The sequence below is a fragment of the Rhineura floridana genome, chromosome 8, assembly GCF_030035675.1.
Source record: "Rhineura floridana isolate rRhiFlo1 chromosome 8, rRhiFlo1.hap2, whole genome shotgun sequence".
Classification (NCBI taxonomy): domain Eukaryota; kingdom Metazoa; phylum Chordata; class Lepidosauria; order Squamata; family Rhineuridae; genus Rhineura; species Rhineura floridana.
In genome coordinates, this window is record NC_084487.1 from 11,011,707 (window position 1) to 11,034,764 (window position 23,058).

At 43.0% G+C, this 23,058-nt stretch overlaps 1 protein-coding gene across 3 annotated transcripts in view; it reads left to right on the plus strand.

Annotated features, from left to right (window-relative positions):
- Positions 1-23,058, plus strand: part of LOC133390191 (centrosomal protein of 135 kDa-like) — a 67,019-nt gene that overhangs the window by 33,948 nt on the left and 10,013 nt on the right. For all 3 annotated transcript variants that reach the window (XM_061638256.1, XM_061638255.1, XM_061638257.1), the window contains exons 14-23: positions 1,309-1,374; positions 1,759-1,910; positions 2,533-2,648; positions 11,291-11,445; positions 13,811-13,866; positions 16,347-16,515; positions 18,318-18,428; positions 19,889-20,074; positions 20,417-20,626; positions 22,343-22,545. In XM_061638256.1, the coding sequence (XP_061494240.1) occupies positions 1,309-1,374; positions 1,759-1,910; positions 2,533-2,648; positions 11,291-11,445; positions 13,811-13,866; positions 16,347-16,515; positions 18,318-18,428; positions 19,889-20,074; positions 20,417-20,626; positions 22,343-22,545 (1,424 nt within the window). The remainder of the gene's footprint in view (positions 1-1,308; positions 1,375-1,758; positions 1,911-2,532; positions 2,649-11,290; positions 11,446-13,810; positions 13,867-16,346; positions 16,516-18,317; positions 18,429-19,888; positions 20,075-20,416; positions 20,627-22,342; positions 22,546-23,058) is intronic.

A 23,058-nucleotide genomic window follows, 5' to 3' on the forward strand; every position in this document is an offset into this window, starting at 1 on the left:
GTTGGAAGCTGGAAGCCCCATGCTACAGTGGCTCCACTCAGGATCACCTCCAGAAATCCAGAGTGCTGCTGCCATGCTGTTATGTGGGGCAGCAAGATGGAGCCATATATTGCCAGTCCTTAAACCGTTGTACTGGCTGCCTGTGTGCTACTAGCACCAATTCATGGTTTTGGTACTGGGGTACAAAACCCTAAACTGTTGGGGGTGCAAGTACTTACAGGATTTCCTTCTTCAGTAGCTGCTAACCCTGTGCCTTGAGATCTGCGGGGAAGACCTTAATGGTGGTGGTGCTAATGAGTGTGGCCTGTGGGATGGAAACTTGGTGTGGGGCCTTCTCTCAGTTGGTGCCCTATTTGTGGAACTCCCTCCCCCGGGAAGTCCATCTATCTCTTAAAGTTGTTGCAGACCAAATACATATTTGAATGAACGAATGAATGAAACTTTATTTTTACCCCACCCTTTTTCCAAACTGGAACTCAGGGCGGCTTACATATAAAACTACATGTAGTTAAAAGCATACAAAAAATATGTCTCATATTTGAGACATGAATGTCTATTGCAATCTCAGCTGCTGGTATTACCTGGAATTATTTGTATTGTTTTATTGTATTTTTATGCTGCTGGCTGTCCTGGGTTTTCATAAGACAAAAGGTAGTTTAAAAAATACAAATAAATTATCAAACTTATTTCTGATTGCAGCCCAGGTCCTTAGAGTTATTGATAAATAATAAAATTAAACACTAAGTACAGCAGATCAGTAAAATGTTCACATAGCAGGGAGATTCTGTCAAGTTCTGGGATGGCAGTCAGGAGCCTTGGTTCCCTAGACTCAGTCTGAGTCAGTGAAGGAATCGCAAGAGACATGTATACCACAGCTTCTCTGAGGAGTGCTGGATTGTGCATTAACCTTGCATGAGAATTGGCAGTAATCTCACTGAAACTCTGCTTCCATCTTTTCTCCCTAGTGGATCACTTTGGGCGAAAGAAAAGCCAAAAGTAATGTGGAATGGAAACATCATTGCATGACGGTTGCCACTGTGAAAGGAGCTAGGAAATTTTGAGTGGAGAAAGGAAAAAGGGAGTATAAATACTGAACCTGATAAATTCAGGTGCCCTGCTTTCTATCTCTGCTCTTGCTGCCTCTCCTATCCACGTACCATATCAGCCATGTTTTATGGTCTAAGGGAATAGAGAGTAGGTGCTGTTTTCTTTGTCTCCTAATTCCCATGCTGCCAAAACCAACAGGTGCTCAATGGTTAATCAGACGATTTAATAATGCCCTCTGATTATTTTTCTTTGTTTTGTTAGATTCATCAGGAGGAAAAATCAAAGTTAGAACAGGAAGTAGCAGACTTGGAAAACACTGTTCATAGAGTAAGTGATTTAGAATACTTGCTAGCATCAGAATTTATTCATGCATTGTGATAGGATGCCACTCATTTTTCTGTACTGGCTATTCAGATTAGGATTGGGCTATGGCCTTTGCAGGTCTATTCCCTTATATTCCTGATAGCTGATTATTGTGGGCTTTATTGCCATCGTATAGATCCTTAACACAAGGTTTCAGTGGAGGTTAAAACAAAGTAAGGAGTTTAAAATTACAGCCGTAGTTTTGTAGCTTTTATTTTATTTGAGTTAATTAGACTTTATTATGTTTTTGCTTAGCTTTTTAAAATACTTTAAAATTTATTTAAGAAAAATGCTATACTTAGCAAATTCAAAAAATAAATAATATTCATGTCTTGTTTTGTGCTGTAGTTCGAAACTGAACAATTTGATCAAATAACTACAATTTCATTACTGAAAGACAAAATAGCCGGTTTGGAAGATGAATTAAATGTTAAGTCTCATCAGCTCTTCCAGTCGTCTGAAGATACTTCACAATTTAAAACAGAGTTAAACTCCCTTCAGTAAGTTCAGCCAGTGTGTTTGGAATCTTATTGGTACATGCTCAAATTGTTAATTTACATGAATTTACATTTTACATGAAATCTTTGCATCAATGATCAAGCCCTCAAAAGAAGTGCTGGGACTATGACTGGCTGAAAATCATATTGGGTTGTGTGCTTTAATCCCAAATAACTTGTGGACAGTCTGGCTTCTCAGTAGTGAGAGAAAGGAACCCTGCACATGCTCAGAGACAATTTATCATTACTTTACAAGTTCTAGGGTTCAGTCCAATCATTTTATTAATAAGAAACAGGTTTTTTTGACTGCGCCCTAACTCAAATTAAGCCCCAAATTGCATCATTGTCCCTATTTCAGTAGAGACAAGTTTGGGTTTCTGTAGGGTATAACATTCAGTGTCTGTATACGCTTATAGCTAATGCATTTTTAAAATTCTGATGCATGGTTTTAGTTTTTAGATATCATCTAACAATAAGAAACTAGCTTTAAAAGGTTCAACTACTAATTACTGTTTTTGTGTATTATTTAGCAACTTAAATAAGACTTAAAGATAAAATGCAAAGTGTAACTTAGTTACATTTAAAAATTTGTTTTTTCCACCCAAAATGGATATTGATTCTGCAGACTACTGAATGAACAGTTACAAAAATCCTTAGATGAAGTACAGCACCGATTGGCTGTTAAAGAAGATGAACTTCATTCAGCTCAAGAAGAAATTTTGATGCTAGAAGAAAAAATAGGTGAATGCTGTTTCATTTCTTTAAAAAATGGCTTGAACATTTAATCTGAGAGCTAGAGATTTGGACAGCTAGTTTAACTCTTGGCACAGAAAATTAGAATCATCTGTCTTTCCCTCTACGCTAAAGGCAAGCAACTGACAGATATAGGGTTGAATTTGGTCCCCAGTTGCCAGCTCCCTCCTTTCTAGTCTTGTTGAAATGCAAACAGGGATTAGAGTAAAAGAACCATGGACGTGAAAGAGGGGGTTCTCTTCTTGTGCATTTTTGCTTTTCCCATATTTCTAAGCCTAGGTCTATAGGAGCTCCATCTCCCTCTGCAAGCACCCTGTCCATGTGACTACTGGTCTGGAGTGTTTGCACCTTATGTTGGGTCAGCGGGACAGACTGGGGATTCTGTTGGGGTACCACCCACCCCGCTGCCCAACAGACTCCCTAGCTGAGGTGACGGAGGTGCTCTCGGGTGTACTGTTGAGATCCCCCAGACTGTTGGTTCTGGGGGATGTCAACATCCATGCCGAGGCCACCTTATCTGGGGCGGATCAGGATTTCATGGTCTCCATGACAACCATGGGACCGTCCCAATATGCCATTGGCCCAACACATGTAGCAGGGCATACTCTAGATTTGGTTTTTGCATCTGGACATGGAGTTGGTGAACTGAATGTGGGGGGTCTTACATCAGTCCCTCTGTCATGGACAGATCACTGCTTGCTGAAGTTTAGACTTACAGCGGCTTTTCCCCTCTGCAAGGGTGGAGGACCTATTAAGTTGGTCCGCCCCCAGAGGCTAATGGATCCGGATGGTTTCCAAAGGGCTCTGGGGAGTTTTCCGGCTGATAGGGCTGGCACTCCTGTTAAAACCCTGGTCGAGCTGTGGAATACAGAAATGACCCGGGCGGTTGACATGATTGCTCCTGAGCGCCCTCTCCTGTGTAGAGCTCATACGGTTCCATGGTATACCCCAGAGTTGAGAGCGATGAAACAATATTGGAGACGGCTTGAGTGCAGATGGAGACAAACTCCTAGTGGATGCAATTATACACTGGTAAGTGCCTATGGTAAGCTGTATTTAGGGGCAGTAAGGGCAGCAAAAAACCAATATTTTGCTGCCACTATCAAATCATCAATCTGCCGCCCAGCGGAGCTCTTCAGAATTGTCCGGGGGCTATTACACTCTGGCCCCAGGGACATGGTAGAACCATCTGAGGCCCGCTGTAATGAATTTGCTAGGCACTTCCAGGATAAAATCTTTAGCATCCGCCAAGACTTAGACTCTAGTGTTATAGCAGGTGAATCAAGCGAGGTATCCAGAGCACAGCCTTGTCCTGATTTCTTGGATGAGTTTCAGTTGGTGCAGCTTGAGGACGTTGACAAGGTGCTTGGACAGGATCGTGCAACCACTTCTGTGCTGGATCCTTGCCCTTCTTGGCTAATAAAAGCTAGCAGGGACGGAACAGCCGGCTGGGCCAGGGAAGTGATTAATGCCTCTTTGCGAGAGGGGGTGGTGCCTGGCTGCCTGAAAGAGGCAGTAGTGAGACCACTCCTGAAGAGGCCCTCCCTGGACCCAGAAAATCTTAATAACTATAGGCCGGTAACAAATGTTGCAGGCCAGCTCCAGACACTCTTGGATGAGACCGATTATCTGGATCCATTTCAATCGGTTTCAGGCCTGGTTTTGGCACGGAAACAGCCTTGGTCGCCCTGTATGATGACCTTTGTCGGGAGAGAGACAGGAGGAGTGTGACTCTGTTGATTCTCCTTGATCTCTCAGCGGCTTTCGATACCATCGACCATGGTATCCTTCTGGGGAGACTGGCTGAGTTGGGAGTGGGAGGGACTGCATGGCGGTGGTTCTGCTCCGACTTGGCAGGTCGCCTCCAGAAAGTGCTGCTTGGGCACCCTGGACTCTCCAGTATGGGGTTCCGCAGGGGTCAGTTCTGTCCCCCATGCTGCTCAACATCTACATGAAACCGTTGGGTGCGGTCATCCGGAGCTTTGGAGTGCGTTGCCATCAGTATGCTGATGACATGCGGCTCTATTTCTCCTTTTCATCTTCTTCAGGTGAGTCTGTCAATGTGCTGAACCGGTGCCTGGCTGCGACAATGGACTGGATGAGGGCTGATAAACTGAGGCTCAATCCAGACAAGACTGAGATGCTGCTAGTGGGTGGTTCTTCTGACCGGATGGTGGATGTCCAACCTGTCCTGGATGGGGTTGCACTCCCCCTGAAGGAGCAGGTTCGTAGCTTGGGGGTTCTCCTAGAACCATCTCTGTCACTTGAGGTTCAGGTAGCCTCAGTGGCACGGAGTGCCTTCTACCAACTTCGGTTGGTGGCCCAACTACGTCCCTATCTGGACAGGGATAACCTGGCTTCAGTTGTCCATGCTCTGGTAACCTCTAAATTAGATTACTGCAATGCACTCTACGTGGGGCTGCCTTTGAAGACGGTTCGGAAACTGTAGCTTGTGCAAAATGCAGTGGCCAGATTGGTAACAGGGACCAGACAGTCCGAACATATAAAACTGATTCTGACCCGCTTGCACTGGCTGCCTGTATGTTTCCGAGCTCGATTCAAGGTGCTGGTTTTGACCTATAAAGCCTTACACGGCTTGGGACCACAATACCTGATGGAACGCCTCTCCCGATATGAACCCACCTGTACACTACGTTCAAGATCAAAGGCCCTCCTCCGGGTGCCTACTCCGAGGGAAGCTCGGAGAATGGCAACAAGGGAGAGGGTCTTCTCAGTGGTGGCCTCCAAATTATGGAATGATCTGGTTGACGAGGTGTGCCTGGCGCCAACACTGCTATCTTTTCGGCGCCAGGTCAAGACTTTCCTCTTCTCCCAGGCATTTTAGCATGTGTTCTATATTGTTTTAAATTTTTAAATTGTGTTTTAAATTGTTTTTTAAAAGATGTATTTTAAATTGTATTTGTTTTTAGTTACTGTAAACCGCCCAGAGAGCTTCGGCTATGGGGCAGTATACAAGTTTAATAAATAAATAAATAAGCAATTCCTCATCTGGGAAAAGAGAAATAGTGGCAGAAGAGTGTGAGAAGGAAGCTAGAAACATCTTGAGAGGGGAGCCAAAGAACTGTGCAAGCAAGAAAAGAATTTCCCTGTTCTTGTTTGTTAATGTATGTGTCTCCCATGCTGTTTTATGTAGCGCAGAGGGCAGGGGGAGACATTGTGGAGAAGTCCACATATGGCTAATTCCCTAACCCTCTCATATGATTTAAACTTTTTAAGGTCATCAAAGAGCAAGGGAGTAGCTTTAAAAGATCTTTGTTTGCAGACATTTGTAGGGGGGTGACTTTGCCCAGCATTCTTTCTCCACTCCCATTCACAATAATCCAGCAGTAAAACTCTTTGCCAACCAGGGGTTTTTATATTTTGAAACATCATGCCACAAGCAGAGGGAAGAGATATCTTACTCAAATGTGCCTGCAAGTTGTCCAATGATGTTTGCCCAATTGTGCAGCTGATTTCCCCTTCCTCATCTCCCCCTTGTAGCTCTGCTCCAGGGGTCCTCTAACTCTCCAGAGTAGATATTAGGGGAGCATGGGGACTACAGGAGAAAGGAGACATTTCCCCCAGGTAGCATACCATCAGGTGGGTAGTAGCACCGTCTAGCGTCCAAAGGAAGGAATGCAGGAGTCAAGACTTCGGTTGCTGCATCCAGTTTGACTCCATTCTATTCCTGCCTTTGTCCTAGGTTGGATCCAATGGAGGGCTGTAGAAAGTGGAGTCCCTCAAGGATCGGTATTGGGACCTGTACTTTTCAACTTGTTCATTAATGACCTAGAATTAGGAGTGAGCAGTGAAGTGGCCAAGTTTGCTGACGACACTAAATTGTTCAGGGTTGTTAAAACAAAAAGGGATTGCGAAGAGCTCCAAAAAGATCTCTCCAAACTGAGAAAATAAAACAGCCGATATCATAATGCTGTTGTGTAAATCTATGGTGCGGCCGCATTTGGAATACTGTGTACAGTTCTGGTCGCCTCATCTCAAAAAGGATATTATAGAGTTGGAAAAGGTTCAGAAGAGGGCAACCAGAATGATCAAGGGGATGGAGCGACTCCCTTACGAGGAAAGGTTGCAGCATTTGGGACTTTTTAGTTTAGAGAGAAGGCGGGTCAGAGGAGACATGATAGAAGTGTATAAAATTATGCATGGCATTGAGAAAGTGGATAGAGAAAAGTTCTTCTCCCTCTCTCATAATACTAGAAGTCGTGGACATTCAAAGAAGCTGAATGTTGGAAGATTCAGGACAGACAAAAGGAAGTACTTCTTTACTCAGCGCATAGTTAAACTATGGAATTTGCTCCCACAAGATGCAGTAATGGCCACCAGCTTGGACGGCTTTAAAAGAAGATTAGACAAATTCATGGAGGACAGGACTATCAATGGCTACTAGCCGTGATGGCTGTGCTGTGCCACCCTAGTCAGAGGCAGCATGCTTCTGAAAACCAGTTGCCGGAAGCCTGAGGAGGGGAGAGTGTTCTTGCACTCGGGTCCTGCTTGCGGGCTTCCCCCAGGCACCTGGTTGGCCACTGTGAGAACAGGATGCTGGACTAGATGGGCCACTGGCCTGATCCAGCAGGCTCTTCTTATGTTCTTATGTTCTTATCCTTCAGTCTTAGCTCTGTGAGTTCAGCCCTTCCCCTCAGAGCTCATTTCTTCAGCTTGCCCAGCCTTTTCCTCAGGAATTCACATTGAGGCTCCATCCCCCCCCCTTCCCCCCGTTCTTGGAGCTTGCTATTGCGGTTCTGATTGTTGCTGGCCCCGGCCCCACGGCTGCGGCCCCAGCTGTCTCTTTCCTTCACCGTCCTTTCGTGCCTGCTGTCCTTTCATGGCAGCAGCTCCCGCCTCGCCTGGGGCTCGCGCTTGCAGCCCCATCTCCCACCTCCTGCCCGCTGTCCGTTTGCAGCGATGGCTCCTGCCTCACCTGGGGCTCTAGTCCTTGCCTGCTGTCCTTTCGTGGTGGTGGCTCCCACTTTGCCTGGGGCTCATGGTTGCGGTCCCGTCTCCCACCTCCTGCCTGCTGTTCTTTCGCAGCAGTGGCTCCCACCTCACCTGGGGCTCGCGGTTGCGGCTCCATCTCCCGCCTCTGTGGGAGCTCGCGGCTGCAGTTCCTCCTGCCTGCCGCAGCAGCTTCCGCCTGCTTTTGAGCTCAGCCCGCCACCCTTTTGTGGCTCTATACGGGCTCGCGACAGCTCTCTGCTCTCCCCCACCCTGCCTGCTCGCAGCGGCTCTCTGCTTTCCCCCGGCCCACCTGCCTCTGGAGCCATTTAGACGGCAGTTTCTTCTCCCCAGGTGCTGTAGGCTGCCTTAGAAGCTCCCGGCTACTGCCTCGCACCATGTTTTGCTGGCTCTATAGAGCCACCAATTTGTTTTCCATCATTTTTTGTCCTGTCTTCCTCATAGGTGGCCATTTTGGATTGTTTTTTTCCCCACCTGTTTCCTTCTCTGTCCCTGGTCTCGCTATGTCTGGCCACCTTGTGTTTCCTTGCCTCCTTGGTAAGGGACAAACAGAAGAATTAAGGGGACAAGCACAACCGAGAAGAAGAGGAAGGAGCAATAAAGAAGGGAAAAGTAATAAGGAGTCTTAATTTATAGATATTAAATAAATAAAAATAAAGGGAAGCACGGAAAAGTTAAAGGAAGAAGTTGGCTGCTTTGAGGTCATACCGCTCTCCTCTACCGTGGGCATGTTCTACTGGCCTCCCTCAATCCGCTGCACACCCCTCTACCTGTGCATGAAGGAATTGGCTGCTTTGAGGTCATACTGCTCCCCTCTACCGTGGGCATGTTCCACTGCCTCTCTCAATCCACCACACCTCTCTACCTGTGTGTGTGTTGATTGCTCTCCCACCGCAGCCTGCAGTCGGCATGTGTGACGTGATTGATCTCCTTCATTGGACATCCTTGCCTGGTATCGTTCCCCTCTACTGTGTGCGTGCTTACCATGACTGAACTACCTTCCACTGCACCTCTTCAAATAGGAATTTGAATTTTACCAGGTGTCCCTATGATGTGGTAGTCGGATGTCTTGGCCAGTAGGCCATGTTTGCTGGAAACAATAAGTTTGAGATTCCTCCACCATGGCATCTCCAGTGCTTCTGGCCATGCTGCTTTCAAGGTCCTCCTTGCATTCTAGTCAGGCTTGCTTGGATGTTCCAGCTGCCAGTGAACCTTCCAGACTCGGTCGTTCAATTCTCTGGTTCTCTGTTCTGTTAATTCACTAGTGCTTCTGAGAATGCTGTTTGTTTAGGGAACACGATTACCACAATCTGGGTGTGCGTGGTTCCGTCTTAACATGCCTGCCATGCCTCGGCAAACCTGCTTAACGCAATCTGGGCACACACGGTCTTCTCCAAAAAGTTGCGCTGCTCAGAGGAATCATTTCGCTGGGCTTCAAGCCGGACATATAGCACAGGCATCAGTCTTATCTGTACTTGGCTCATCCCCCTTAGGGAGTACTTTGTTGAAGAGTCTGCAAGAGGAACTCCTTTAGTCCTCTGCAGGGTGGAGCATCCCACCAATGACATGGGAATAGAGGTAGTCTAGGTTAGCAGGTAACAAGTGGGGCCATAGGAGTGCTAACTCCATTACGAGGTTGTAGGTTCAGCTTTTCCTGCTTTTCACTGGGTGTCCCAAGATGGAAGCAGATGCAGTCAACGCTGTTCTGGTGGTCTGCTCTGCATCCAGCCTCCTTTACTCCTGACTGAATTCCCATCTTGTACTGACCTCACTGGCCATGGTTTTCAGTTCTCCTGAGCCTGTCCATTGTGGATTTACAGGGGTTGCCAACAAGGCCAGCTCTTCTGTCCGAGGCAACCTTCCGGAGTTGGGCAGTCAAGTCGTTGGGGGTTTTCTTTCAGGGTAATCATCGCTATGATCCTGCCCTCCAGGATCTAGGTCTACCAGAGTTGATGGGTCATGCCTTCCAAGTGGTGTCCTTCTCAGGGGGTACATCGTTCCTGGTTTGAATATGGGGCTGAAGCCATCTCGGGAGGTTTCGGCCATCTCTTACGTTTTGTTTCCAAGACAACCTTCACTAAGAGGGCATCTTTTGGTCCCAATTCAGTTTATTCCAATCCGGCTCCTCCTGTGGAGGAGGCTGGACATTCATTAGTTGTTCAAGGGGCTCTCTAGGTTTAGTACCTGGGTCACCTGTTAGGACTCTGTTGTACTAGGCACAGATCGGGCTTCTCATCCTAAGGTGTCCTTCACCTTCCATTGCAGCCAGGACATGGTCCTACCCTTCTTCTGTCCTAATTCAAGCCAACTTCATGAGGAAGCCTGGCATTCTTGGGATGTTCGTCAAGCCCTAACATTGGACCCATCAGCCTGGTCCACAAATTCCTTAATGTTTCCGTGCGCTAAAGCATCACCGCTTATTCAGATAGGTCCGCAGCCTCTATGGCTGCCTTTGCAACCAATGCTTCAAAGGTAGATTTCTGTAGAGCTGCATCTTGGTCTACTCCAAGTTCTTTCATTAGGCACTATAAGGTGAAGCATAACGATTCTGATTGCAGCAGGTACTGTCCTTTTCTTAGGAGGGTATCAGATCTAGCAGCTTTGTCCAATCCCCCATCATCTTTGCATCTTCTACAAGGACTCGGTGATGTGGTGCTCAGATCCTTCCATTCGACCTGAGGCTTCTTCTGTCGTCATTGAGGTCAGGATATGGTCTTGTCTTCCTTCTGCCCTCAACCGACCCATCCCCTTAAGACAGCCTGGCACCTCCTGGACGTATGTCACACCCTACCAGGACCCAGGAAATTAATCTATCTGAGACTTTTTGTCTTGTTGCATCCAAGGATGTTGGGAAGAAGGTCACCAGTACAATGTTCTCTCATCGACTGCGGGCTTGCATTAACATGGCCTATGAGTCTCAGAATGTCAGCCATTCTACTGGGTCGGCGGCCACTATGGCTGCCTTCACAACCAATGCACCTATTGCAGATGTTTGTAAGTCCTCTCCTAATACCTTTATTAGACACTATAAATTACATTGTTTGGCCTCAGCAGACGCCTCGTTTAGTAGGTGAGTTCTGCAGCAGGTACTATCATCATCTTAGGCAGCCTGGGTCTACCCTACTGGGACTGCTTTGGTACATCCCACCTGATGGTATGCTACCTGGGGGAAACGGACCATTGGTCTCACCTGAAGGGTGGTTTCCCCAGGGATAATACCATCAGGGCCCTCCCTGCTGAGGGCGGCTGCCTAGCTCGTCTGCAGATAATTGTTTACTATTCTCTAATACTTTACTGTTCTTTATGTTCTTACTGTTTATGCATATTTTCTGTTTGGAGTCAATATATGCATTACTATGTTTGCTGCTCCGTGCATTTTTCTCTGGGCATGTTCTGTCTGAAGAGAGATGTCTGGATCCAGCGTACAGTTTGTCCAGAATGGAATGGGGTCAATGAAGCAGCCGAAGTCTTGACTCCTGCATTCCTGCCTTTGGACACTAGGCAGCGCTACTACCCACCTGATGGCATGATACCTGGGGAATCCACCCTTCAGGTGAGACCAATGGTCCGTTCTGCTCACACTGGATGTTGCCCTTAAGCTCTACATAATTCAATCAAGTAAGCCTAACTATGATAAGTACTTGTTTCTTCATTTTCAGATAAATTCAATAATAAGAACTCTACACAGGATGAGACCATCATTGTGCTCCGAAGTACAATTAATGTCTTGGATAAAGAAAAGGACAGCCTTCAGGAAAGTATAGATGAAAAGACAGAAAGAATTGCATATCTAGATGACAATTTAGCTAATAAGGTATGTATATAGGGTATGAAATAGATTTTCTGAGCCATTTTATATTAGATCTATTCTTAATTCCTGCAGTCTGATGGGCAGATTTTTTTTTTTAAAAAAACAGACCTTATCCCCCACCAAAAAAAAAATTAAAAGGGAACTTGTAGCAATGAAAGAATGGGTAAGCAAAATAGCTGAAGAAATCATGTGGCTTGGATCCAAAGGGGCTCTATTGCAAGTGGAAGAGACTACTGCTCTCACAAATTTCTTCCTCCCACTGCCATCAGCCACTTTCATGCCATTCTAAAGGATCACCTGATCTATAAGGCACACTTTCAGGGGAATGCAGGGGCTAGAGTTGGAAGGAGAGGCCTGTTGCACTAGCAGAGTTCTGCTCAACTTTGGATCCAGGTCAGTGCATGTAAGGTCAGAAGGGTGCATATTGATAAAAAGCAACAAAACAGTTACGAACTCAAGAAAATGAGTAATTGTAAGCAACTTCTTTAAAACCTCCTCAAAGAAGGAAGCAGTATATGAAAGATTAGGGAATGGGTAGAAAATAAAACGCTGTTTATAGCCCACATTTTAGAGCAGCTTTCAGCAGATTCAGCAAAAACCGCGACGCGGCTTCTGAAGAGCTCACTAATGAATACGAACAGACAATGAATGAGGAAATAATAAAAATTATAAAATGAAACTTCTGCCAAGATTCTTTCAGCTGCTACTTCTCCATGTGTCTCTCCTTCCCTCCTCCCCCAGATTTCTGGCTGCTGGCAAAATGTGGGAGGAGGAAAAATGCTGACACGGGAGGCCCACATACTCTCTTGCTGCTTTGTGCTGCTTCGTTTTCTGCAACAATAGACATTACAGGCAAGAGAGAGCAGGGGAAAGAAGAAGCATGTTGAAATAAATATGGAAAAGGAAGTCTGTGCATCAGTTTTTCCACCCCCGCTCCCCTTTCCTCTGTGCCTTACTGTCAGAATAATGATGAAGTATTGATAAAAAAGTTAGGATGGCTACACCAGGCCAGATTTTTCTTTTCCTGAGAAGGGGCATGGGAAGGGTGCACTGATAACCCCACACTCCAGTACCTGTGGACCAGAAGTAGTGATGGAGGTTTTTTCCTCCAGCATGTGTCTTTTTCCCTCCATCCACACTTTTTCCCTGTGAGTGTTTGTCTCCATTGAGTTTTTCTCCTATTTTTGTGAGAGTGGTGTGGCAATTCCTGGTATTTTTTGTGTGATATTTGAAGCCCCTTGCTTCTAGCATTATTCAACCTTTTCTACCTTTCTTCCCTCCTGGCTTCTAGCTACAACAGAGAGCTTTTCTCTCCCCACCCTCTGGCCACAGCAGCAGGCACTTCAACCACTTTTGGGCTGTTTTCTCCCTGTTCTCCTTTTGTTTAGTCTCCTGTCTCCATCTAACTTATTTTCAAAGACCATGTACTTTCATTCTCGCCTTTTTCCTCACTCTGCTGTTCCTTTCCCCCTCCCCATCCTGACTAGGACTGTTTTGCGAGCTGAATTAGAGCCCTTTTCCTGTTCATATATTGCTTAATGCTGTGCTTTCAGAACACCTGTGAGCAGGAAGTGCTTGTCTTCCAAGTCCCATATCTGTCTGCATAAATTGACCAAATATGGTGGTTGCATCTTCTAGCACTGATGGCTAGGACCCGATGACTTTCTCCTCTTTCTCCTCTCCTCCACCTGTGACAGAAGCTTCTGGATCCGCTTGCAGAGCACCCTTTATTAAGAAGGTTTTTGTCCCCATCGGTTGCTGCTTCTGCAGCAAAACATAAAAAGGCACTTAAGACAAAAAGCCTAAAAACCTTTTCCCCTGCTAAAATTACTGAGCCCACTAAAGTAGAAGCAGCTGCTGCATGCACCTCCAGACATGTCTGCTGTGTTGGTTGTGAGAAGACTCAGGGTGCTCTGCAGGCATCCTATCATCCTGTGAGTGACAGGAGGCGCTCTGAGGAGCTCTTATTAGAAGAAGATGGTGCACTAAGATCATTAGTAACAGATCTCTTTAAGTCTCTTGAGTTGTCTTCAGATGAAGAATTCCAAGGTTTTACAGAGCTGGCCCCTCGATCCTTCTAACTGCTCCCCTCCCTCAGTAGCCCCAACTATTATTGTTAACACCTGAGGTCCTTGCTCAGGTCAAAGATGCTCTGAGTGGTGCAATTTCATCTGAACTTTTAAGTCCAACTACTACCCTCAGAGCAAAGCAACTTACCTCCTCAAGCTCTACTGCTGCTGCTGCTATCATCCAGAAGAAATTTCTTTCACATGAGACCAATGGTCCCATTAGTGCTGCTCATGTGATTCATTAATGCTGTTTTTAGATTTTGTATTACTGGAGGAGATAACTGTGTTTCTTTCTGTAGGAGAAAACTATCCTCCATTTGCGACAAACTCTTACTCAGTTGGAATCATCTTTAAAGTAAGTAGTAGTAGCGAAAATAATTACTTCTGGCTGTTTAAAACTTCCTATTATAATAGTCAAGGTATTTTAATGAGATAATTATAACTGAGCTTTTGCATGTGAACTGCAAGTACAGAAGACGGTTCCTCTGAAGAAAGCTGAAATCTGTTCATTTAGAAAAAACTAACTTGGGCAATTATGATTATTTAATTGGGCAATTACTAATATACTTTATGGTTGCAATTCTATGCACGCTTAAATGAGACTCAGTGAAGGCTGGTGACCATTCTGCCTGGTGGAGTAGCTGGGCAACTAAGTGAAGATGGAGCCAAGAGGTTTGAGAGCAAGTCCCGCTGAAACTTACTTCTGAGTAGTTGTGTTTAATATTGCACTGAATATCTTGTGTAACTGTCAGGTTAACTTTCTTAACAAATTATTTCTCCCTTGGATCTGGGAAAAAAAAAGTTCTTATGGAAAGGGTACTTCTGGCGTGCTTATAAAGGGGAAGATGGATAAAATTAAGATCAGTTGATCTATACGGCTTCTATATGGGCTTGTTTGAAAACTAGAGGTGACTGGGTTGGAGTGTTGATAAATGGTGGCCAGTTTTATCAAGTTATATTTAGAGCCAAAAATGCACTCTGAAATCTTGTCTGTAAGTATAATTAATAAACTGTGGCCACACAACATTTGTAACGCAAAAAAGCAACTGATTTTATGATAAATTTGAATTGTGTGTTTGTGTGTGAACACTAAGACTCTCTCTCTCTCTCTCTCTCTCTCTCTCTCTCTCTCTCTCTCTCTCTCTCTCTCTCTCTCTCTCTCTCTCTCTCTCTCTCTCTCTCTCTCTTTTCATGGTTTACTTCTTGCAAACCAACTGGATAATCTTTCAGTTAATCGGATTTCCCCCCTGAAAACTATTTCTTTCTGGTTGTACTGTTGGAACGTTCATCTATAAAACACACTGCATTATAATAAAACAGAAATTTCACCGAATTGTAAATATCTTTAGAAGTAGGATAATTAACGTATTATCAAGCAACTTGCTGTGTTGAAGAAATGGGTTGCTCAGAGAAAATATGCACATAATGGTTTATTGTAGGATATATATTTTGATATAAACCAGGAGGAACCTTGAGTTAGGTTAAAGAAATGCTATCAAGAAACAGCATCTAGGCTGCAAATCTGTGCTCACTTAAGTAAGCCCCATGGGATACATGTGATTGCACTGTTAAACTGTTGTCCAACTTTTCTGGTTTGTTTCACTTAACTCTGGCTTGTTCGTTTGTCCAAACCCAACCAGCACACTAATTATAGTTTTGTTTGAGGCCAGGAAACCAGGATTGTAAACCATGGTTTGACATTGGTTAGCAAATCTCAACTTGGGTTGATTTTGGTTTGCTGTTCGATCAGAACTCTGTATCCTAGTTTTAATGTACTTTGCTGCATTGCGCTGCTCACCAGGCTACAGAGATGTGAAGGAAGAGCAGCTCAAAAATGAAACTACTCACTCAGCTAAGAAACTCTTGCTGGCACTTTCACAGACCTCCTTCTCACTGTGCGTGACAATAGTCTCCTTTTCCCATCCCTAGTTGCTCACATGCTCTCCTTCTCAAACAAGTTTGGTTGTCCAGCTTTACAACATCTTTGCAAGGGGAGAAAAACTTTTCAAAGGGCCAGGGTGCTTTATCCATGTCTAATAAGCTGTATATGTTAAAAGCACACCTTGGGTCTTGTCAAGCTATATCAGCAGTTCAGCAGATGCCGCCTCCCTAACCATCATAACTTCCCACTAAAATAACAAAGGTATTGCTAACACCTGTTCTTGTTCCTCGCCAGAAAAGTTTTAGTATTGGGGAAAAAAACCCTTCTCTTTATTGAAAGAGTGCCAATGGTGGGATGTAAGAAAGAGGGCTAGGAAGTGAGGGATGCTTTAGGATTGATTATTTATCAAAGGTGAGCCAAAAGATCTCCAAGGAAGAGAATGTTATGTTCCTTGATTCTTTCCTGCAGTCAACTAATGGTAAAAACTGGTGATGCCTTGCCAGTACTGAGGTGCCACAAACGGCTTCAGTTTAGCAGCTGGGTATTCACAGGGGAGGTGGGGAAGGGACAACAAACCCAACATTATGCAAAAAAAAAACCCTGTTTGAACATCTGAGCCAGATCCTGGCTTATTTATGTGGTTAAAACACTTAACTTGGTGGTACAGCCAATGTTGCCGATCACGCCGCTGTGCCAGAACTTCAGCCATATTTGCCCAGGTTGTTGGAGATCAAGTGGCTAATGAAGAAATGCAAGAAACCCATGTTGACTGCAAAGACAGAATTGTACTTTAAGGCCTATTAATATTCAAAATGTAAGAGTTGCCATCCAGTCCAAACTTAAATGCACTTAAGGTGGTTGATCTTAATTACAGGAATGTGGTTGTTATATAGATTTATATAATGCAAAAAGGTAAATTCTGTTTAAGGTTTTCCAAATCCCCCATTTGCTAGCCAATTAAAGGATGCCTTAAGTGGTAAAGACCGAGAACTAGCCAGTGTCCGTCGCCAGCTTGATGCAGCACACTCTGAGCTTGGAGAAACCGGCAGAGTGAAAGAAATGGCCCTAAAGGAAAACAGAAGATTACAGGATGACCTAGCCACAATGGCCAGAGAAAACCAGGTACGATAATAGCTCATAATGATGCATGTCATAATTATGATTTAAATAATGTTTGCATGAATTATGACATCCAAAACAGATGTAATTTGTAACTTGGGTAACTTTTTATTGCTGTGTCCAAAATGGTATCTGCGTTAGTAGGATTAAAGAACCATCACATTTTGCAGTATATGTATTTCCATACAGATATTTGGGTGTTAGCATGTTCACATCCTTTTCTTGCAACCTTTCCTGACCTTTGGGTGCCCAGATGTTGCTGGACTACAGTTCTCTTAATTCCTGACAATTGGCAATGCTGGCTGGGGCTGATAGGAGTTGCAGTCCAGCAACATCTGGGGACCCAAAGGTTGGGAAAGACTGCTTTATTGCATTTAATTACAAATCTCTCATACAAGCACTATAGAAACAAAGAGTCTGCTACTACCAAACATCTCTTCTTTCAATACCCCAAGCCTATCCTCCAAGTTAAATTGTTTTTCTCCAGGGCTCCTTAAGTTTTTATGCTGGTCTGTAGATGATGTATGGGATTATGTATTCTAGATGTTGAGGGAAAGCATCTCGTTGCACAAAACAGTAGCTCCTTGTCCTCATAGTAACCTAATATATAATACCCTATAAAATAAAGAAAATGCGCATTGCAACATGTGTTTTTGTAGCAACAATCTGTTTAGGAAGGGTTCCTAATGCTTGGAGGAGCTTTGTAAATTAGATAACTTTGTACATTTAATAAAGCATCTGATAGTTCTACTATGAACTCTGATCAAATAGCTATTTCTTTTCTAATAGTTACACGAGAACTCAGAGCCCAATATCTCTCTCAGTATTTACCAAAAGATTAGTAAGTCCTTGTTTGTACCCAATCTCTAACATTCCACTGACCCATTCTTGTGTCCCTGTTGCCCTTATACTTTGATCTGTTCAGCGCTCATGCAGGTAACTATGGTTTACTGGAGTACTGCCCACTCCTCTCCCCTCTTTTATGCCCAGCTTGACAGGAGTCCTATCTGTTCAGTCACAGTTTCCTGTGATGGCCAGACCAATCTAACTGATCAGTAAGCCTCCTTAGAAGCTGGGTTTACAAGGGGAAGAGGAAGCATTTCAGTTATTGCCACGCCAACAAACTGCAGTTGATTAAGAGTGATGGCGTTACATCTGAACCAGGTTTTTTATTTTGAGGGTGCTAATTTAAACATGACACTAGATGTGTATAAAAAGTTTGCTTTTGTAGGGTTCCAACATCACATTTAAACTAGGACATTGATGCATACATCTGCAGGATTAGCATGGTAGGCATCTGTATAATACACTGTTATATTAATGCTGCATATGTAGGAACTCCCAAACCCCGTTTAAATGAGATGTTATCCACATGGATTGCCATCTGGCCAAGTTTTCTACTTTGTAACTGTGTTTCTCAACCTGATTTCTCCTGATTACATTTAGGTGTCAATGTATGAAATGTTAAAATAGCTGTCAAGTAAATGTTTAAAGTGCAAGGTTAAAATTTAGAAATTATTGATTTAGATCTCTAGTTAATTTGTGTCTAGGCTGTATTATTTCAGACTGCAGATGGGGACTTGCATGATAGAATGCTCTTTTATTTTTTAAAAAATATATCTGTACATAGAAAACTACTGTGTCCCTGTGTGTAGGGAATGTCTTTTCTATGCAGAAGTACATATTTGAGCCCCCACTTGATCTCCAAGTGGTACAACTCAGACATAGGTTTACCACTTGAAATGAAAGCTAGGCCCATTTTATTTGCATCTAATATTATGTGTAACTCTTTGTAATCTAAATAGGCAATCTCAGCTGAATTAGAAGGAGCCTTGCATGAAAGAGAAGAAATGAAAATTAGAGTTCATAATTATATAACGGAAGTCTCCAGGTTTGAAAGTTTAATGGCCTCAAAGGTGAGGAAGTGCATTTGGAAATTAACATGAATATTTCATTAATCAGATGTATCATGTTTTAAACATTAAGATTAGGCATGATCTAGCACAGCCTACAAGCAGAGGGCTGCACGGGTGGAAATGGATGGAAACTGATAAAATTAAATATGAAATTAGACATTCAGCCTATACATTCCAAAAGTGACAGTATGGCTTCAGATACAGATTTTGATGTTAATACTGTATGGTATAGTCTAACAATCCCTCCACCAGCACACTTACATTCAAACGTAATGCCAAACCAGGGGTTACTAACTTTTTGGGGCCCATGGACCCACTTGCAAACCGGAGCAACTGTTGTGAGTACCACAAGTACACATGTGCCACAACCAAGGACATACCACAGCCTATTCTATTGACTGCAATAGAAGTTGCAGCCCTAAATAAAGCTTTTGAATTTAGGAGCTGAATCTCAAGACCTGACTAGATAGGTAATATAACAACATTTTGGTTTTTGCAGCCACATACAGTACTCACTGATCTAGCCAGTGACTTCCTTCCAGCAGCTGACATGCATCCTAATGTGTGTAGGAATCTAACTTTCAAGCCCCATTCTTAGGATGCTAAATTCTAAAGCCAGTAACAAACTACATGATTGAAAAAAAATAGTCCATGAAAAGTCTTCCATGTAACACATAGATCAACAATTTGTTTAATTTGCTTTTGAAAAATATTTAAAACCATCTTAATCAAAATCTTATTTCGAGTATTATTACTGCATGCAATTTGTTGCTTGTAGTAAAGACAAAGGGAGTAACCCAGAGATGTGTATGCACTATTTAGTGTTCTTCTGAAAAGGATTTTTTCCATATCTTGCATCTCAAGCCTATAGATTGTTTTTTCAATTCAGTTAGACTGAGAAAGAGTTTGGAGTTTTGTCACAAGAACATTTCTGGTGTGTGTGTGTGTGTGTTCAGCTTAAACAGCTGTTACACCAAACCTCCAAACTACTTTTGAAATGTATAAGTCCTCTGTGTGTGTGTGTGTGTGTGTGTGTGTGTGTACGTGTACATTTGGATCACAGCCAAAGACCTTCATCTCACCCCACTTAGTCCTTGAAAATTTATAGAGCAGACTGAGTATGAAGAATAATATCCACTTGTGTGTAATCATCAGAATTTTTATGAACTTGTAAAAGCAACATCAGCTTTAAACCTTTTGGGGTCTCAGCTCAAGGACTCAGCCTCACAGTAAAAAGGATGAAATTGTTTATTCCTTTAACAGGAGGGAGATAAGTGTGTGAGATATACAGGGAATAGCACGTGTTCAGGTTCAAAATCTTCTCCCATGTGTAGTGATTAGTGAAGCAGTTTGCTGATTTGACTTGCAAGCATTAAAAGGATCAAATGTTTAGTGGGTAGAAGGCATTTGATGCAGTGATTCATTGCTCAGTGGATATATGTATTTCTATTTTGAACTAGGAAAGAGAAAACAAGGAGTTATTAGAAAAGTTCCAGATGCTCCATAGCCAAGCTGAAAGCTGGGAAGTTAAGGCCCATCAAGCTGAGGGGCAAAGCAGCTCTGTACGATTGGAGCTCCTTTCTGTTGATACTGAGCGGAGGCACCTTAGAGAGAGAGTGGAACTATTGGAAAAAGAAATTCAGGAGGTAATTATCCATGCTAGCCGAATTTTACTGCCTAGCCCACTTTCCTAATGTGCTTTCTTAATCATATGCCTCTTATTAATTGGAGATTTCTGCAAGGACCAGGTGTTAATCATCAGCATCCGCTCCTGGGAAGACTAATCTATTTCTGTTCTTGCCCAATGCCTCTTAGGTCTTACAAATGGTTGTAAGTATTTTGGAGAAAAATATTTCAAGTTAGTGTGGGTTGTTTTCTTTGTATTTAACTAAGTGATTAAAGGAGCTAGAATTTCAGTTAGTCTGTGGTGAGAAGGACCATCACATGTATGCATGTAGTAATAAGAATTGCATTTGTCTTTCACCTAGCATATCATTGCCTACCAAGCTTATGAATCACAGATCTCTTCAATGGCAAAAAATATGGCCAGACTGGAGGAGAGTCTCAGACGTGAAAAAGAAGAAAAGTCTTCAATCTCTGTTGATGTGGTTTCTGTTAGAGAGCTGTGTGTTAAACTGGAGTCTAGCAAAGATCATCTCTCACGTCAGTTAACAGCCAAATCACTGGATTTTGAGAGGGTAAGAAGAAGAGTTTAGCTCTTGAGACAGGACATCTAAGTTCAGTAGTTAAGAGAGCTGGTGAAATGCAACACTAAAATATACTGTAACCCCACTGTTTGGATTCTAAGATAGTTCACTTAAGAAAGTTCAAGGAAGGAAAATGTCCCCTGCAGCCATCTGCAAAGGGTGGGGGAAGGGAATGGGAGGGTACTGAGGGGATGACGATATGGGAAACATTCAATCCATAACTATAGTTTATTGCCTGAACCTTGGTTGAGACTGTAAATGTACAGGAAAGTCCTTCTTCCAGAGTGCATGTATGGAGAGACACTGCCTAGACTTGCTTTGTTGTCGTACAAGCAAGACACTGGAGATTGTGGTGAAACAGGTTGAACCATGGTTTAGCTGATGCAGATGAAATGTTTAATTAGGGTAAATTCAAACCATGGTGGTGCATGCTGGCTTGCAGCCAATCCTTAACCATAGTTAAATATTCAGACATTGGCTGCATTAGTAACTCACAGTATGCCAAAGTGCTTACTGGAATGGTGCAAACATACTGGCTCCCAAGGAGGAGAATCACCTGCTTTGCTCCTCCCCCTTTCTCTTGGCTTCAGATCTTCAGGAGAGACCTTAGTTTGGACAACAAGATAAGTCAGACCTTAGCTTAGCTGCCATCCTGCATCAAGCTAAACAGCCAAGTTTGATCTCATTAAGAACAATGATGTTTGCTTGTTCCTGTTAAGCGAAACTTCGGCTTACTGTGACATATGAACCAGGCGATTAACACCTAAACATATTTAAAGAAAATTGGAGGGAGAAATATCAATAATTTAAGATATGCTGACGATACCATACTACTAGCAGAAACCAGTAACGATTTGAAATGAATGCTGATGAAAGTTAAAGAGAAAAGCACAAAAGCAGGACTACAGCTCAACATCAGAAAGACTAAAGTAATGACAACAGAAGATTTATGTAACTTTAAAGTTGCCAATGAGGACATTCAACTTGTCAAGGATTATCAATACCTTGGCACAGTCATTAACCAAAATGGAGACAATAGTCAAGAAATCAGAAGAAGGCTAGGACTGGGGAGGGCAGCTATGAGAGAACTAGAAAAGGTCCTCAAATGCAAAGATGTACCACTGAACACTAAAGTCAGGATCATTCAGACCGTGGTATTCCCGATCTCTATGTATGGATGTGAAAGTTGGACAGTGAAAAAAGCAGATAAGAGAAAAATCAACTCATTTGAAATGTGGTGTTGGAGGAAAGCTTTGCGCATATGGAGCACGAGAAAGACAAATAACAGGGTGTTAGAACAAATTAAACCAGAACTATCATTAGAAGCTAAAATGATGAAACTGAGGTTATGGATACATAATGAGAAGACATGATTCACTGGAAAAGACAATAATGCTGGGAAAAACAGCAGGGAGTAGAAAAAGAGCAAGGCCAAATAAGAGATGGATTGATTCCATAAAGGAAGCCACAGACCTGAACTTACAAGATCTGAACAGGGTGGTTCATGACAGAAGGTGTTGGAGGTCGCTGATTCATAGCGTCGCCATAAGTCATAGTCAACTTGAAGGCACATAACAACAACAAATATTTAAAGAAAATAAATGTTATGCATCTATATAGAATTTGCACATATAAAATAGTGCCTATTGATAAGACCTTTAACATTTATCATGAGGCTATTAATTGACATTAATTTTTATGCTCTAGGTAATGTCAGAATTTGAAGATGCAAAAGCAGAAGCCGAATTGTTAAAAAAACAGTTGTCCAGTGAGCGGCTTACAATACAGAACCTGGAAACACTCTTGGCTACTGGCAGAGACAAAGATTTTCAGAATCATTTGATAACCCATGAGAAAGATTCAGAAATACAGCTACTCAAAGACAAGTTAACGCTTTCAGAGAGTAAACTGTAAGTTTGTAAAGCACAAAACTACCATTCATAATTTTTTTAAGCTATTGTTTATAATTTAATGCAGAGATTTCTGGCCTCTGGAAAACCTAATTCCATTAAAAAAGTATTTTTACCTGATGATAAAATCCTAAATTTCACATAGCAAATCTGCACAAACGACATAAATTAGTTGTTGGAAATTGTAACCCTCAATTATTTTGCCTGAGTCCTCAATCCGCTAAGACTTGCATCCTAACTATTGTAATAAGAATGACATTTATTTGGGATGAAGGGTAGCTTCACATGTTTTTTTAATGATGATTAAGTAGTATTATCTCTTGTTGCACAGTTTCTGTCATACATAAGGTCAAGTTTTAACTGCAGTCATGGTAAAGTAACATGGGGAACTGCCTTAAAGGCTGGGTCATGAGAGCAGCAGTGCTAATTTCTTCTAGATGATTGGGAATCTAACTGCAGTTCCATGTAGCCATATGTTTTTGACTCACATTCTGATTCCTCACACTTGAAAGC